Raw genomic sequence first — 19,650 nt, 5'->3', positions numbered from 1 at the left:
AACTGATTTTTACAGCTTGTTCTTTTGTTGTGCTATTACAAACTGACCCAGGTTAGGGGTCTTGAGGGTTTAGTGAACACAGACATGTTTAACCTTGTCACATTCTTTATGTGCTTGTCTGAAGTGAGGAGCCTAAAATTTGATGGCTGTCATTGATTGTCTGCCATATCTGTTTTTCTTTAGTGTTTTTTGCATAAAGCATTTGGTTTTCTCTTTTAAATTGTTTCACATTTTGTCTTGCCAGAGCCTTTTATAGCTTACTATACAGTATGGGTTTTGCTCATTGTTGAAGGCTGTACAGTAACCTATAGTTACTTACATCCACTTCCTAAGATCTCTGTTAGATAGTTGTTTCATTTGTAATCATATGACATCTCCTTTTTTTTATTTTTAGTATACTGAATCTGTGTATGTGGTATACCAAATGAGTGTAATGTTGTATACTGAATGGGTGTATCATTATATACTTGATTAGTGATGGCATGAAACACTTGTCACCCTCAGTGATGGTATTCCCAAATATATATTTGACATTATTTCTTTCTTGCCGTAATCTGTATAGTACTTGGTTAAGTTCCTGACACTTTTTTGCTTTCTTCAATCAAATGTATTCTAAAAAAAATTGGCTGAAGAGAGATAATGATTGTGTTGTAAGAACTTTTTATTTAATTGCAAGTAAATTAGTTATTAATTATGTCTAATACAACTTTAAGGGAGGTGTTGTTAGGAGAATTTCTTCTCTCTCTCTTTATTCTATAGAAAGTGATAGTCTGAAACAAAACAGAATTATACAGAACATAAAGTGATAACTACCAATACTTTGAAGAGAACAATCTATAAGACTTTTATGATTTGTTTGAAAACATTAATAGAATTTTGTTTTTTGGGACAAAAAATAAGATGTATTATGATTTAGTTAAGCAATGGATTGAAATCTGTTGTGTCTTAATCTGTGTGTAAAATGTCATATTTATAGTGGAATGAAAGAGGTATATTATATTCCGACAATGCAAGATGAAGAAACCAATATAATAAGTTCAGTTCTTTCTTGAAGACATTACATTTTATGCATGATGAATTGAAATCAAATCCATTGCTTTCAAGTATCATATAAATTAAACAAACCACTTTTTTTTTTAAATATTCCTTGTTATTCATTTCAGTACAAAAGGACATTGCCAATCTGTTTCCAATAGAAATCTGCACACTAAAATTAATATGCTAAATTTAAAAGTAAAAAAAATACCTTGATATATCTTTATTGTTTTTAAATCATTGACTTTGATATAACTTTATCTTTTCAGGGTTTTATTGATCCTATAAGATAGCATTAGAAACCACAATGGATGACAACCTTGACCTTGATTCTAGTGACCCTTTTATGTCAAAAGGACATAGTGACAATGGAGAAATAAATCAAAGTGACCTTTTAAATTACCAGATGGCAAATCAGCAAGTGCCTGGTTCCATGGATGATTACCATAGTGATGAGACAGACAATAGCCTTTTACATGGTCAAAACCAAAGTTCTTTCATTCCTCCTTATACTGGGAAGGAATTAGTTGATTCTAGTCTTTCAGATTCAAACAGAGATTGGGAACAAGAGGATGACATGATGTTTAACCAAGGAAGTAGTGATCCTCTAGTGAAGGGTTCAGTGAACCAATTTCAACCTGATCTTCTTAATATGAATCCACTTTCATTAGAATCAAAGAGTAGTCATGAAGAAACTAGTTTCAGAGATGATTTTTTTGCACCCAATAATCTTTCAGAAAAGCCAATAGCTCAAAGTGGCTACGAAGAACATGTTCCTTCTTCACAACCTCCTGATCTTTTAATGATGGAGTCCTCAGCTTCACATACTGAGGCGACTGAAGGTTATGAACAGACAGTTAAAACTTGTGATACAGATTTAAAGAGTTGTGGTGATACAGATTTGAAGAGTTGTGATGATAATGATTTGCACACTCAAAGTATTCCTCAAGATAGACATGAAGCAATTGAGAATGACTTTTATAATGAGGATGAACATGCAGATCATTATGATGACGAATATGTGGATTCAGATGAAAGTGATTACACAGATGAATCCATGGATAAAATGGAAGGTCAAACTGGTTTAGAACATATTGTTCCAGACATATGTGATACAGAAGAAAAGCAACAACCTGTTGAAATTGAAGACACTGAAAATGCTTTGAACAATAGTGTTGATCCAAATATAGGTGCATCCGGTATAACACAGAAAGATTCTGATTATTTAAAGAACGTTCAGTTTGAAGATAATGTAGTACATAGTCAATTATCTGATGAAGAAAATGGAAATATGGCTGTTCAAGCAAGCCAACCAGCTTTTACAAATTCAGAACATTTAGACCTTTTAAAACAAGAGGAAAAGGAATCTTTGGGTAGCGATTCTGAAGATGAATTTGAGTCAGCAACTCCTCAACAAATTACTTCCAAAGAATCAAATGAGGACAAAGTTGATTTGATTTCAGATCAGCAAGCAATAGAAGGAACTTCAGATATAGCACTAAATAACAAAGACATTCCCATAGAAAGTGACGATTCAGACATGGAAGAAAGGTCATTAACTCCTGATCCTAATCAGTCTTCGCGTATGGAGACAGGACCTCCTTTTCACGATTTCGTAGGAGGTCAATCGACTGATCAGGTTCAGATAAGTGGATTAGTAGAAGGTACACTAATGGAAGAATCAGAGAGCACAGATGATGAAGAGCTTGAACAACAATGTCAAGTTCCTTTGGAGCAGTTACCTGGATCTGCTGCTATGACAATGGAACAAACTCAACAGATTGATAACAATTTTGTTACTAAAAGTGAACATGTAGATCAGTTTGACCTTCATAAAGGTCACATATTAGAAGGACTTTCAGATAATGGAGAAAAACATTTTGAAGATAGTTTTGAACAAAGTCATTCTTTGCATGAACAGCAAGAAGTTAAAAAACAAAATTCATTTGATAATCAAGACCTTGAAATGGAAAGTAGAATGCAACATAAACAGCTTAATGAAGCTGAAAAGATCAATTACTTAGTTTCTGATGAACTTGAAATAAGTCATAAACATGAAGAAGGGTTGCTAACAGAATCCAACAAAACTCTTTCTGAAAGCAATGCTGGCGTAGAAATGGCCACCAATCCATCTGTTGAGCCATTGTTATCAGAGATTCCATCCTCTGAGGAAGTTCAACAACAAACTTTGTTATCAACTGAAACATTTGAAAGTGAAAATCAAAATATAGGACAAGATGTAAGAAATAATGATGTAAAAGGAACATTGGATGAGGATGTGGAACAGGTGGACACTAAACCAGATATACTAGAATATTCTGATGAATCAGAAGATGAAATAGATGATGGTAAAATTCAAAATGAACAATCTGGAATGGATGGCTCAATTGTGATGGAGGAAGGGGAAACTTTGGGTGATAAGAAAATGGAGGAATCAATATCATCAGAAGGGGAGGAAGAATCATTAAATAATGATTCAATGACATCCAATATGATGGAAAATAATAAAGATCTGCCAACTGAACAAGAAATTTCTTCATTTCAGCCTGCTAATTATTCAACAGACTTGCAGATGACAGATTCACAATTACCAGAACCAGGTGTAGAAGCTTCCATTATACCAGATGAAGGTCAACCAGGTGTAGAAGCTTCCATTATACCAGATGAAGGTCAAATTTCAGATAGAAATGAACCTGTACAGCTTTCACCTGATAACTCATCAGATGAGGTGGAGATTCCAGCCAATCAGATGCGAGAAACGGGTATGGAAGGATCATTTGTACTTGATGAAGATGAAACTTTCGAAGATAAACAATTTGATGGAGATGATGCAGAATTTGTACAGTCCACTCCTGAAACTTCTCCAGAAGATGAGATTCCAACCAATCAGATGAAGGAGCCAATAATGCTTGTTGAAGATATAAAATGTGGTGGCGAAAAAACTGATAATGAGCAGCCCATTTCTGATGTTTCCAAAAATAATGATATTCAAGCCAATCAAATGAGAGAATCTGGAATGGAAGGATCATTTGTTCTGGAGGAAGGAGAAACTTTTGATGATAACAAGTATGCAGGTGATGTAGATGAATTTGTACAGTCGACACCTGAAATTTCACCTGAAGAAGAACAGATTCCACAAAGTCAGATGAGAGAAACAGGACTGGAAGATTCTTTAATACTTGATGAAGGAGAGACATTTGAGGATAAAAAATATGAAGGGGATCAAGCTGGATTTGAACATGATGTAAATGAATTTGAACAGACATCTCCTGAAATTTCACCCAAAGAAGAGCAGATTCCACAAAGTCAGATGAGAGAAACAGGAATGGAAGGGTCTTTAGTACTTGATGAAGGAGAGACATTTGAGGATAAAAATTATAGTGGTGATGATGGTGAATTTGAACAGTCAACTCCTGAGGTTTCACCAGAAGATGAGGTTCCAGTGCATCAGATGAGAGAATCAGGAATGGAAGGTTCTTTAGTACTTGATGAAGGAGAGACATTTGAGGATAAAAAATATGAAGGGGATCAAGCTGGATTTGAACATGATGTAAATGAATTTGAACAGACATCTCCTGAAATTTCACCCAAAGAAGAGCAGATTCCACAAAGTCACATGAGAGAAACAGGAATGGAAGGTTCTTTAGTACTTGATGAAGGAGAGACATTTGAGGATAAAAATTATAGTGGTGATGATGGTGAATTTGAACAGTCAACTCCTGAGGTTTCACCAGAAGATGAGGTTCCAGTGCATCAGATGAGAGAATCAGGAATGGAAGGTTCTTTAGTACTTGATGAAGGAGAGACATTTGAGGATAAAAAATATGAAGGGGATCAAGCTGGATTTGAACATGATGTAAATGAATTTGAACAGACATCTCCCGAAATTTCACCCGAAGAAGAACAGATTCCACAAAGTCAAATGAGAGAAACAGGAATGGAAGGTTCTTTAGTACTTGACGAAGGAGAGACATTTGATGATAAAAATTATGATGGTGATGATGGTGAATTTGAACAGTCAACTCCTGAGGTTTCACCAGAAGATGAGGTTCCAATGCATCAGATGAGAGAATCAGGAATGGAAGGATCATTTGTTCTTGAAGAAGGAGAAACATTTGATGACAAACAGTTTGAGAGCAATATGCCTGAATTTGAACAGTCTACCCCTGAGGTTTCACCTGAAGAAGAAATTCTAACAAATCAAAAGAGAGAGACTGGAATGGAAGGATCATTTGTTTTTGATGAGGGAGAAACATTTGAGGATAATAAAGTTGGAAATGATGAGGATGAATTTGAGCAGTCAACCCCAGAAGATGATATTCAAACAAGTCAATTAAAAACTACTGGAATGGACGATTCTGCTATTCTAGATAAATGTGAACAATTTGATGATACAACAGATGAGCCCTCAATACAAGATTTGTCATCCAATCAGAGGGAAGACCTTGAAAGTTTTGTTGCTCCTGTTGGAGGACAAACAATGGATGATGGTTCTGAAGCTGTAAATTATTCTGAGGAGTCTATACAGTTTAAAGAATCTGTTGAAGAAGAAATGAAACCTTTAGTTTCTTTAGAAAAAGAAGAACCTGATTCAGACCTGCACATGGAGAATCAAGACAAACAAGAGGAAACAACATGTTCTTTAGAACCTGCTGATGGAAAAACAATTGAAGGTCACCTTGTTGAAGAGAGTATGGGTCAACAGATAGAGGAGGTGACAAGTGCAGAAACACCAACTGACAGTTATGGCATGGAAGGTGATGTGGATTCTGCCATACAATCACCCCTATCTCAAAATGATATGCTGCAGTCTCCATCTAGTGATGAAAATGCACAACTGTATGTAGAACATGAAAATGAGAAAAATCTGATGTCATCTTCTCTAACTGGAGAATTTGTTGACCAAGATGAAGCTATTCAAACATATCAGCCATGTATGCAAAATGGTGTATCCCATTCAGCTTCTGAGGAAGTAACTCCTGAAAAAGAAGAAAATGAACATCCCTGCTTTCAGAATGGCATATCTCAGTCAACATCTGATGAATTCACTCCAGAAAGGGAAGAAAAGACTGACTTCAATTTAACTGAAAAAGAAGGAAAGCAAGAAATAGTTACAAAAATTGAAACAAAATCTGAGGTGAAGGACAGTATTGCAAAATCTGAAGTGAAAAAGAAAACTGGAGTTATGAAAACTGAGGTTAAAAGAATAGAGCAGAGTTCTCCAAAAAAGACATTAAAATTGACCAAGCCAGACAGTCAGAAAAAAGATATCACCAAGGAAACCAAGAAGATAACAAAAGATACCACTAGGAAGAAAGATACATTAAGTAAACTTCCATCACCTACAAAAACTGAAAAACGAAGCATGTCAACCAGTAGATTGACAACCCCACCTACCAGAACAGATAAACCTGCAACAAGAATGCCAAGGGACACAACTCGTAAACCCAGACCTGCTTCAACAACTGAACCTGCAAAACAAACTAAACAAAGACCCAAATCTATTGACATATCAAGGACTAGTTCACTAACCAGGCCAACTAAGAGTAGCCTCTGTAAGTCCCGTACTTTCGAGAAGTCTGCATTAGAAGGTGCATCCAGTCCAACCAAACCGCTAAAAAGTGTTCCTAAGACAGCACCATCTAGATACAGAATAACAAGATCCAAAAAAGGTTTATTGACACTTTATTTAGCTTATGTTTTTTTTTTCCTTAATGAGCTTAGTGTAGATTCCAAGAGACTAAATTGACCATTTAATTAAGAGTCCCGCTATTTAGAGGTTGCTAGGACATTGATGTGTTTATGCTTCTGTTTATGTGTTAAAGATATAAAATGTCAATTAGTTCATGCTCATTTGGATACAAATAATACCTGCAGTAAATGAAATAGTATACAATCTATTTATAATATGACCCTGTGTATATTACATGTCTACACCAAGTTATGCTATTTGATATCCCACAGGTATTAGTTGCATCAAAATGGTCATATAAACAGTAGCTTGAACTAAGTAATGTCCTCAAACAACCTGTGAATAAAATAACACTCATATTGTCAATTTAATCGTCTGTCATTACATTTAATAGACACCAGGGTCTTTAAGAATCTACAGAGAGCTGGTTCAGGACAGTGGTTTGTTTGGCAGGCCTTGTTTTTAAGTTCACTAACACCCAGCTTAGCAAATACACCCAAGCTTTGCTTGATACCAAGTGAATGACAATAATATGATCTTTGGATGATTTTTATCAATTGTACATTTGAAGATCAAAACTCTTTTATTATATATTTCCTTTTAGATTCATTAAATCTCATTAAAAAGTGAATCAATTTATATTTTTACTTTGGCAGCTGTTGTAAACTTGTGAACCAGATGTGGTTGCATGAACAGGCAGATTCTAGCATTTTTTTGTGGGTTAAATAACATTTGAAATTTAAATAATAAGAAATTTACAGTAGACTTTTAAAAATTATTGAGTTTTGATGTCATTTTTCATGTACATATATGGTATTTATAGGTTTTATTGCATATTTTACTTTTGAATAAATATTATTTCATACAGTTTTGCATGGTTTTGTTGTTGACTGTTTTGAGTTTAGCATGTCTTTTTCTTTTTGTTTTTTCTTACTTTATTTGCATGCATTATACATCATTTCCGTCGACAGTACAACATAACAATTAATTAACTGATCATTGAATTAACTGTTTAATGTAAGTAGCTCAAAATCGAATTGCTTGATAAACATTTGTTACCTAAACTGATAATATTTGAATAGTATTTTGCAGAGAAAAAAAGAAACCTCTATTTTATTTTATTTGTAACAGATATAAATGATGTTATTACTGATGAATGCCAAGACCATTCTGTTTATCATAGAATTCATTAAAAGACAAAAATATTGGTAGACAGACAGACCACATAAACCTTCTGACTCATTGGAGAAAATAAATGTACAAACAACAATGACCAACACATGGTCCAAGTAGCCTGACTTGTTACAGGCACTTAAATGTTTTGTGGTTCTCACATTGCTTATCTATAACCTATGATGCAAGAGTTAATCATAATGTCTCCTCACTATAAAAAGACAGCTGATAATTATTATGCCACTTGATGTTTTATAGTGGTAATAGTTTGTTTTTTTTGGTTTGTAGCTTATCTCCTATAGCTCTATTAACATAAAAATGTAAAGAACTGCCATAAAGCACTGAACCTTTGATAGCTGACTGTTTTCATGTATAATTCAATGTCATTTAAAAAAGATTACCCCAGAAACAATGCTTAATATTAAACGAATAAGAATGCATGTCAGTTGGTTGGTCTTATAATTAAAACACCACTTTAAGTATATCTATTAAACAACAAGAAACATGTGCTTTATAGATTATAGATAGAAATTGAAACAATATGAAATTAACAGCTAAAATATCAATATCCTATGAAATAATTACATGTATTAGAATCTTTGATTAAAGTAAAATCACTTTAGTAGCAAAAAAAACCAAAATTTATATACACTATTAAAGGAATTGAAAATAACTGTCTATTTATTTGGTGCATTCTAGTTGCTTTTCTGGGTTGTCCTACATCAGGAATGATCAAAACAAAACATTTAAAAGATGTATAAATACTTGAAGAACTTGAGTGTAGCTTTATGACCAAGAGAAATGTAAACAGAATAGTCAAATCCACCTATGAGGGAGTTGGAACAATAGCTTCTAAATAATTTATAAACAGAAAATTTAGGAAAGTTATGTCACTGACAAAAAATTTATTTGCTACTTTCAAATTTCGTTTTAAAACTGGACATTTGGAAAACAATAAAAGGGAAGTAACTCTAATTAAATTGCCTTCAGGATATAAAAATAGTTGGAAAAACATGGAAACACTCATAACTTCTTCAGAAAAAAAAGGAAATTGCACATTTTTTTAAATTACATGAAGCAAGAAATTATAAAAACACATGTGCAAGGGATTGCATTATGCTTAAAATTAATGTAAATACTTTGAGCTAAAGATATTATGTAATTATTGAAATATCTATGACAAATCTAATTCTTTGGTTCTTTTCAGTTTGATTTTTAATTTACCTGCATCAGATATATAAATAGGTATAAGTTGAGTGATTTTATGCAGTGTGTGAGGAATTCTTATTTATGGGTGTATTGTAAATCAATGTTTGTTTTTGCACCACAGATATTTATTATATTTTTAATGCATTTCAGCTGTCCTAATTCAAGAATCATGGAAAAGGGAATTTATTTTCTCATGAAGACTGATATATTTATTACTTTTCATTTCAGTATTTCTGCATTTAGAAAATATAACAATGATAATATTTTCTGATTACATTTGAACATTAAAAACTACTACATTAAGGTTTCTGATTGTCTTGTTACTAAGTTTTTATGTTATTTTACAAAAAAAACTTTTTTAAAATAAATCTAGATTAACTCTGAATTTACCAATGTTAAATTCAAGTGGTCAAAAATTATATTGCAATTTTATACAGAGCTTTATAATGGTTAGAAAATGTCAGCTTTTGAAACTAATGAAAATTTTAAGTTATACACAGTCACCTGAAAAGGTGATTCACTGTAGTTATACTGTGGCTTCATTATTATTTCTGGGATACCATTTTTTTTTTATTTTGTGGTTCAGGGCATGTATAAACAATTTTTCCTCAATCCATGAAAATTTATATCCTCGAAAACAAATGAATCTGCAGTATTTTTGATATCTAACAAATTTGTAAAGATATAATTATAAAATATATCAATTTGAAATAGATCATTTGCAAGAAAGGGTTAACATTTGCATAATTAATGCTGTAGGTAAGAAATAAGCATTCATAGCACTGCATGTATTGTGTGTTTTATTTCATTTTATTTTGATTTTGCACGTTTTACGTATTTGGTTTTATGAATGACTATGTGAAGAATAATCTTGTTTTAAAAGAGAGCCTCTGAAGATAATGAGAGGGGAGATAATCATTACAAATGCACTTGATATTTATTATCACTGAAATGTATGCTGTGTACTACAGTATGATATACTGGTTGCCAAACATTATATTCTGTAGTATTTGAGTTTGATCAAATGAACATGTGTAATTTATTCATTATATGATATATGTATAAAGGTAGTTACCAGAATGTTAATTAGTAAGATAACTTTTTTACATGTCCAGTGACAAATATTTCATGCAAATTAAATATAAATTTATATTTGAATGATGAAACTAGTGTACAGATTATATATAATATGTTTGCCATAATTATTTTTAAACATTCAAGATTTTCCATTAAGTAATATTAAAAGTAACTGAAATTTCATATTTTTCTATCAAATGAGTGCATAAAATTATTTCATACAATATTGAAAATGTTGGTCTATGTCCTGAATATATCAACCATAAATCCTTTGATCACTGTTATAAGCAAGTATGGTTTTGATGATTTTTTCAGATGCTTCTTCAGACAGTGGTGTAGAAGAAGACAAATCTCCCAGAAAGACAGAAACACAGAAAAAGTCACAAGATGACAAAATGACCAGATCGGTATGTGTAAGCTGTACTCATTCTTGTCATCTGTTAGCAGTAAGAATCTTACAGGGATAAAACACTGGAAGTTTTGAATAATAAACTATTGCAATCAAAATAAGAATGGGGAATTAAGCAATAAAAAAAATTTAGGAAAAAGAAAATGAAATTAAAAAGAAAATAATGCATATAAAGAAACCGGAATTACCCCTGATAATATAAGATGATTGAAGCAAAGCATTTATTTCATATAAAATTAGTACAAAGATATACGTATATCTTTTTAATGTTCAAAGATGGAAATGTACCAATGCCTCTCTTAAATAACAACAAAAGATGAATTTCTAATTTGGGGAAGGCATCTTTAAGGTTGACTACAGTAATTCATAATCAGTATTCACTGTAAATCACTTCAAAAACACATTTCTCAACAATTCTTTGATTATTACTATCAACAAATGGATATTGTGCCCCAAATTCATTATTAAAAATTTATTGACGTAAATATTTATTCTTAACCCTCCACACCACTGATAAAATCTCCATCCCCTAGGTAATTGGTTAATAATGATTTTATACCTACCTGTACAGGTGAGAAAATGTAGATATAACATGGCAACTTATTGGCTATTTAATAACAGTACAAAGAATCTTCAAATATAGAAATTTGGACATTCAATAGGTTATTGAACCCTGAGCTTGGTGACAGAATTTTTTACGTGACCAAAAGTTTTGGAACATTTTATCTCCTGCAATACTTTGTTTTAAAGGTGAGAGATTCTTAATATAACTTTTTTTTTCATGAAGAAAAAAAGATTTCATTTGTAGTTCAAAATTTTAATTGTTATTGCATTTAGATATATAATGCTTATTCTAAGTGATGTGCATTTTTTGTTTTTTTTTGGGTAAAACTGACTCCAAAAATACAGTTTGTTTTTAATTAGATATTCACCATTGAATAGAAGTCCATTATACCATATATGCTTGACAAATTGTGAAAATGTATTTCCGGCAATCAGAGAAATATTTTCACATTGAAAAAAGTTGAATCTTCATGCATTCAGATGATATTTTAAAAATTGAACTTCTATCCTCATATTTTTGTAGATGTTGTTCACTCTCAACACTGTCAAGTAAAGTAGAATATGCATGAATTAAATGATAAATTTTCACTTTAATTTTTTTAGTTTGTAATTTACGTAATTATACAGAAACTATTATGGTTAAAACTCCTTGACCCAAATTTGACCTTTTAGGTAGTTTTGGCTATTCTTCTTGTGACTTTTTGATTTTTTCATACATTTTTACATTTTGTCTTCCAAAGTTTTGGTCTTGAAAAACAGAATAATTATTTCAGAAATGTGTCACTGAAATCAGTTAATAAGTTTATATTGATAATTAGTTAATGCCTTATGTAAATTTGAAAAAAATATATATTAACAAAAGTCTTCCTTCAACAATGAGCAAAACAGGCCTTCATGAAGGGGATGACAAACTTTAACTTTGTAATATTAGAATTATTTTTTATCACACAAATTGTGTTGGTTATGTCAGTTATATTTTACAGCATTAATTTACGTCAAACTAAAACAAAATTCTATTGTGAAATTTGATGTAATATCCATTGTTTCAGATCTTCACGAAATCTTGACACAACAATGTTTTGTTTTTTATTGTAAAACAAAGTTAGTGTTTTAAAAGACTGAGTTTATCCTATAATTTTTTTTTATTAATTTCTGTTTTTTAGTTACATACAAGAAAACTATTTGCTAGATATGCTTGCTTTGTCTTTTAAATTAAGGGAAACCATTTAATGTGTCAGATATATGCTATGAAATTCTCACGAAAACAAAACCAGTAATCTGCATACAGTGATACATGTATATTTATAAACTGAAGTAGTATTTGGTCTTGATTTGTACTTTGTTAGGATTTTTTTGAATAATTCATTGAAAGTTGTTTACTATTCAAAGAAACAGTATAAACAGTATAACATTCATAATAAAACAAGATTAAAAGTCCCACTGAGTTAACTTTACATATTCTCAAACTTAAATGTTCAGTTTAACATGTCAAGAAGATTTTGTATAAAAAACTGTGACTATTATTTAAAGCTTACAAGTAAAAACTAACAGATAAAAAACACCACTGATACTTATTGAAGAAAATGGGAAATGAGAAGGAAACCTGCTGAAAAAAATTTATGTTCTAAATATTATTGACAATGTTTATGTAAATGTACTTCAGTTTCCACGTAATAGAACATCACATTAACTTCTCACCTTTGACTTTTAAAAATATTTATTACAGGTGTTTATAGGGTCTTTGATCACTTTTGGCTTCTGATAAAGTGGATTTCAAGTAAAATGTGGAGAATTGATATTATTTCAATATAAAATTTACATGAATAGGTTCACAGTAATTTGTTTAAAGGGACATTAGCTACAAAGATGAAAAAAAAATCAAAACATTATTTTTTTTGGTTTCAAATAGTTATAAAAGTGGAATTGTGAAATCATATTTTGCTATCAGCAGTCAGATTTGGTTCAGTTTTGTCAAAATAAGCTCAAAAACATTGATGATGTATTATTGTCTTGCAAGTCCAGAATTCAACTTATTTGAATCTTTATTCATGTGAACTTCAATTTAACCCTTAACTGGGATGGGCTATGCATGTGCTAAGCATGTTTAGTTATTAAAAAGAAAAGAATGTAAAATTGAAAAGTGAAACAAGGCAGCCAGCAGGAAGATTCATTTCTTATACTAATTATGCTCACTAATCAAAGCTCATAAAATATAAAATTAGTCGTTTGAATTAAAAAAGATCAATTTAAACACTGAAGACATTAATTAGGAGACTATAAGCCACAACTTGGCTAAAGCTTTTATAAAGAAGTTTATCTTTCCTTGAAAGAAAATTACAAATTGCCACGTGTGTTTTACTTGTTAGGTTGGTATACTTGTAGTATAGTAAATACACTTGTCGACATCTCTAACCTTTTGAGATGTACTTGATACTATTTTATACACATCACTCAAGTCAAGGAGGACTTACTTATGTAATTTATATTTGATCAAATTCTAATATTTCCATACATGAATAATTTAAAGGTAGCATGATTAAACATGATTATTACTTTCTGTAATGATTTACATGTACAATAAATTCATTAAACCATTTGCCAACTTTTATTCCTGGTCAAATATATACTGTGGATTCTATTATTTTCCTGGGTACCAGTTTTTGTGGATGGAGGAAATAGGCATTTTCGTGGATATATGGTTTTGTGTTTTTGCCAAAGTTTGCATAGAAGCCCATACAACATATGTAATTTGTTAAACATTTGATTTGGTGCTTAACCTGTACCCACAAAATCCACGAAAATTTGTATCCCAGGAATAAAAATGAATCCACAGTTATTTTTAATGTATTGCATAGATTTGAAAATTGATCCATTGATAGGAGTTAATTAAATCAATGTTTAGAAGAAGTTATGAATGTTGATAATAAAAATATATAAATAAGATTAGGAAAAAATAATAAACAGTGCAAAAAAAAATTAAAATAAATCATGTATCAATTAAATAAAAATTAAGAAAGGAATTTTTTTTTTATCACAATGAGAAATATCTCTGCTCGTGCAAGTACTTACGAATAATACATATGTTCCTGTTTGTTCTTATATTGCCTCTCTATATGCAAGGATGAAAATTCTTTTTATTTTTATTCTTATAGACATGTAAAAAAATTACAAAGAAATAGATTTGTAATTTTTTCTGAAAATTCTGGCTATTGAAGGCTTATAACAATTATACTTATATTTTTTTTGATATTGCAGACTAGTGCTAAAAGGTCAACAATACCAACCATGAATAGAACCCAACCTACAAAATCTGAAGGAAGTCCCAGAAAAACTGCAGGTAATATTTGTATAGATTAGATGTAGATTTGGAGTACATGTCAATAAGACAACTCAATGACAAAAATACTGAAAAATGTAACAAGGTCTAGCTACAAAACATCAATAAACAGGAATCTATACACTATAGCCACAACACCTCAATACACAGGAATCTATACAATATAGCAACAACACATCAATACACAGGAATCTATACACTATAGCAACAAAGCATCAATAAACAGCAATTTATACAATATAGCAACACCACATCAATAGACAGGAATCTATACACTATAGCAACAACACATCAATAAACAGGAATCTATACAATATAGCCACAACACATCAATAAACAGCAATCTATACACTATAGCAACAAAGCATCAATAAACAGCAATTTATACAATATAGCAATAAAACATCAGTTGAAACAGTTAAGATAGCAATGATTGTCCATATTATTAGGGCCCCGCCGAATGGCGGACACCCTATAGTGATCAGTCTGTCCGTCTGTCTGTCCGTCCGTCCGTAACAAATTGTGTCCGCTCTATATCTAGAGAACCGTTATGATTTCAAAGTTTATACTTGACATGTTTATTAACCAACACCAGAGGGTGTGTCATAATGTATGTACAACTTCCTAGGTCAAAGGTCAAGGTCAAAAACTTTGGTTTTAGTTGACAACCCCATGTCCTATGGTAAAGATCGTGTCCGCTCTATATCTTGAGAACCGTTATGATTTCAAAGTTTATACTTGACATGTATATAAACCAACACCAGAGGGTGTGTCATAATTTATGTACAACTTCCTAGGTCAAAGGTCAAGGTCAAAAACTTTGGTTTCAGTTGACAATCCCATGTCCAATGATAAAGATACAAATTTTTTACCACACATTATTCACAGCAGGGCCCACAGAGATGGCTTCCATCTCAATGATATTTAGTTGTTACCTTTTTTTTTAAGTCATGATAAATGTTGTTATATTTGATATTTTTATTTATTGCCACGCCTCAATTGTTAGTAGTTGTTTAATATTTGATTAGATTGAAATATACATAAATATAAAGAATACTTGACAGAAATAAATAATACAGAATGGTTATACATGTATATTTTACAGGAAAACCAACACCGACAAAAACGACTCAGTCAAAGATTGGTTCACTTAACAACACCAAGTATTCACCTGGTGGAGGACAGGTAACACTTACAGTTCTAATGTGTACAAATAGGCATAACCTTAATTGATAAGTTCTTAATCTAGTGTAATATATAGAAGTTAGTTTAAGAAACAAGGTAAATGTTTGGTATATTTATATCCCACTCTATTCAGAGGAGAGATGCATTGTTTCTGTTTATGTTTATCACACCATAACTCTTACAGTTTGAGATTTAAATGATTTGACAATTGCTTTCAATCATGACTAGTGCACATTAAATTTTTATGAGTTTACTTTTGATATAGTTACAGCTCTTTGTTACTTAGGAAATAGTATCTGACAGGCTATACGTCTTTTTTAATACGGTTTATATAGGATTTAAACATAATTTTCCCTTGAAACAAGGAATTATTTGAATCTGGAATAATTTTGAATTCTGGAAAATTGAATAGAAATGTATCATGAAAACTAACCCAACTAAATAGGGTTAGCCATGTGTGTATGGCTAAGGTTAATTTTTTACTTTCACTATCATTTCAGTATGAACTAACTAACCCACCTTAGCCATGCGCGCATGGCTAACCCTATTTAGTTGGGTTAGTTTTCATCATATATTTCTCATAAATTTTCCAGAATTCAAAATTATTCCAGATTCAAATAATTCCTTGTTTTGAATGCTTTTTAACATACCTTGTTGAGCTTATTAGTTTTATGACTTGCTATCACATTATTGACTTTCCTTTGTAGTTTAGAAACCTCTCTTCAAAAAGAATAAGATACTTTTCAAAATGTTCTCAAGAGGATGAATTAATGGAAATACTGGTATGATAGATTATGATTTATATCTACGAAAACTTGTATTAATGTCCTTTTTTTATTTAATATGTTTGTTATATTTTTTTCTTTATAGGTTAAGATACAGAGTCAAAAGCAAGATTTCTCAAAAGTAAGCAGTAAAATAGGATCAAAGGATTATCTTACTCATAAACCTGCAGGTGGAGAAAAAAAGGTAATTTTATTTTGTTTACTTTTGTCTTTTATGAAAAAATTACAACCATTCCATTCATACACAAGGTTTTGAAGGATTTGAATATTGAATAGATAGACCACATCAATATAAGTGATGAATTATTAGACATTTATCATAACTTGAGGCATTCTGAAGGATTCTGAGACTGAGTTGAATTATCTTTCTATTACATTACTATATATATTTCATTAGGTTGTTACATTTTATTAAAGTAAAAATAAGGAGATGTGGTGTGATTGCAAATAAGACAACTATTCAGCAGAGACCAAAGGATATGGATGTATGCAATTATAGGTCACTGTGCAGCCTTCAACAATGAGCAAAACTCCTACAGTATAAGTATAGTCGGCTTTAAAAGGCCATTATTGATAATGTTAAGTTATGTGGTGCCTTAAGTAAAACCTTGATCTTAAAGACTTTCCACATAAAACTCAGTCATAATAAGTAAAGCAGGCAAGATATTTCTTTGGGTGCATTCTTCTTGTAAGCAGTTGGTGAACAATAAAAAGGACAAGGACATATGCCAAAAAGAAACTTTTAATATCAGGCATCTGTATACAATATATCAAAGTCTTCACTCTTTTGATATATAAGGCTTTATACAAATAGATAACGCTGTCGTCACTGCCATCACATGATAAGGAACCTTATGTCTCACATTCTGTGGCAGACATTGCAGACCAGACAAAAACTCCAACAAGTTAATACATGTCAAGAACAAGCATGACATAGATTATAGATAGCAAAGCATGGTTTTGTCAATTTACATAGTTGGGCTGTCAAAAAATAATTTTTGCATATTTTATGGATATACCGGTACTCTTCAGTGGGTCCCTATATCAAGGATGCTGAGTCACAATCATTTTCATTTATATCTGCATATTGCATTTTTATGACAATCGAAAAACTATTTGAAGTAAAATTTTAGAATTTTACCCAAAAATATTAAATTTTGATAATTGCCCCTTTACGATCATAATTACACCTACAGTAATCTTTAGTTTGGAATCAAATGCTACATTTTAACAGCTATTCAACAACAGGATTAGAAGTGCACATCACTGTTTCATGAAACCTACAAACAATTTTTGGCTAGGAAGGTAATATTTTACTTAAAATCCCTAATTTTGGGAATTATTTTTGGTGAACACAAAATCTCACTCAGTATTTCATTGAATGAACACCAACTTTTGAATCCAAGAAAATAGGAATTTCAATTATAAATGTGAAATGTCTAAAAGTCCTATAATTTTTTCTTTCATCTCTTAATTTATTTCAAAGCAGGAAGCTTGCTGATCAAGCACTAATCTGGATTCCATATAGCTTTTCCCAAAAGATAAGACATCCATGGTAACATTTTCAGATTCCCATTCGATTTACTCTTTGATTCTAATATAAAATGTCAATATACTAAAAAAACTGATTATGGTCAATCTGTATTCCAAACATAACTAAACTGATGTAACTTTTTACATGTATAAAGATGATTCCAGTCTTCTTCTCAAACATGAAAGTTTCCAAATGTTTTGTAAACAATTTGACAGTATTTATCCACTAATTTTTTTTTAGACTAAAATGTTTGTGCCGCTCATTTATTTACATTTATGTTTAGTGCTGCTTGATTTTAAAATCCTGTTTTTCTTGTGCATGTTTATTTTGACATTTCAGATTCTTTCCCAGAAGTTAGAATGGAAAGCAGAATCAAAAGTTGGTTCACTAAAAAATGCCACTTACTCACCACGTGGCGGTAACGTCAAAGTAAGTCAAAATATACAGAAATGTGTAAGTTTTTGTCATATTTTTCTCCTTTCCTAAATGTCTTAAAAGTTTCACTTACCAAGAAACCCATCTTAATGGCACCTGAGTAATCCTGTCATATTGCATTACGTGTGTAATATGTAGGTGTACCTTATATTTCCATTGTTTACAAGGTTTGATATTGTATCTTTCTTGTATCCAGGGGAGATCATGATAAAATAAAAATGAGAGAAAATTAAATGCATGCATGGCTTCAGTTGCTGGAAACTAAAAACCTTTTGCATGAAAAGTAGGTCAAGGACTTGATATGAGAAAGAAAAAATATTTCTTGTTATTCAAAAAATTTTGGATAATAAATTTTCATTTGGAAGATTTTATTGCTCTTAAAAATGACAATTTGGATAAAAGAAAATGTAATTATTTGCTAATATTTGTACTTAGTCATAGAAACACAATGTACAAAACTTAGCATATCTGCTAATTAGGAATGCTACAAAGAATTTGAAATTTAAGGTGAAAAGTGAAATATTTTGTGCTTAATGCCTTCAAATGTTGAGAAACATATATATATATGTATGAGCTGCTTATTTGTTGCTAAATATTTTGTTTATTAATGTAGTTGTTGTTTGTTTTGCTTTATTTTAGATTCAGACTGAGAAATTAGCGTGGAATGTCCAGTCCAAAGTGGGATCTCTGGATAACTCCTCTCATTCACCTGGAGGCGGTCATGTTAAAGTATGACTTCATGTTTCACATGCCGTTGTGCTAAATTTATGTTTCTCCAGTTTAACTTCTTGTATTTCAAAATTTATTTGAATTTTATTTTGAAAACAAAAGAAGGGAATATTTGCTAATTAAGAGTGAATGTCACATAACCAATTGATTTTTATCCAATATTTCCATCTGTAAGATATCTGGCAGAAAGAAATCTTAATGAAAACAATCATAAGGAAGATGCTCAAACAACAATTCTTACAGCAAGTTAAACTGAAGTTTTTGTATTGCATTGTATATGTGTTCTAACTTATTACCTTTATTTTGCATGATATTTGTATAATCAAGGTGAGGAGATACATGTTAACGATTATTCCTGCTTGCTGGCAAACTAATGTTTGAGACTACTTTTCGTTTTCTTATTCTTTGAAAAAGATGAAAGAAAAGGTTTTGTAGTATAATTAATTTTAAGTTATGTACTGTAAATTCAGAAACTATTGCGTGCAT

The 19,650-nt window shown here is 31.1% G+C and overlaps 1 protein-coding gene across 6 annotated transcripts in view; it reads left to right on the top strand.

The window, feature by feature from the left end:
- LOC127730812 (microtubule-associated protein 2-like) overlaps nt 1-19,650 on the top strand; it is a 132,868-nt gene that overhangs the window by 58,886 nt on the left and 54,332 nt on the right. For 4 of the 6 annotated variants that reach the window (XM_052239398.1, XM_052239397.1, XM_052239395.1 and 1 more), the window contains 7 exons: nt 1,305-6,707; nt 10,502-10,593; nt 14,415-14,496; nt 15,602-15,681; nt 16,552-16,650; nt 18,340-18,429; nt 19,075-19,164. In XM_052239398.1, coding sequence (XP_052095358.1) covers nt 1,343-6,707; nt 10,502-10,593; nt 14,415-14,496; nt 15,602-15,681; nt 16,552-16,650; nt 18,340-18,429; nt 19,075-19,164 — 5,898 coding nt within the window. In that variant the 5' untranslated portion in view covers nt 1,305-1,342. The remainder of the gene's footprint in view (nt 1-1,304; nt 6,708-10,501; nt 10,594-14,414; nt 14,497-15,601; nt 15,682-16,551; nt 16,651-18,339; nt 18,430-19,074; nt 19,165-19,650) is intronic. The other 2 variants (XM_052239399.1, XM_052239400.1) reach the window with 2 other exon arrangements.

This window comes from Mytilus californianus, unplaced genomic scaffold (genome assembly GCF_021869535.1).
Source record: "Mytilus californianus isolate M0D057914Y unplaced genomic scaffold, xbMytCali1.0.p SCAF_2, whole genome shotgun sequence".
Classification (NCBI taxonomy): domain Eukaryota; kingdom Metazoa; phylum Mollusca; class Bivalvia; order Mytilida; family Mytilidae; genus Mytilus; species Mytilus californianus.
Note: the sequence above shows the minus strand (reverse complement) of the source record. Positions and strands in the feature narration are given on the sequence as shown.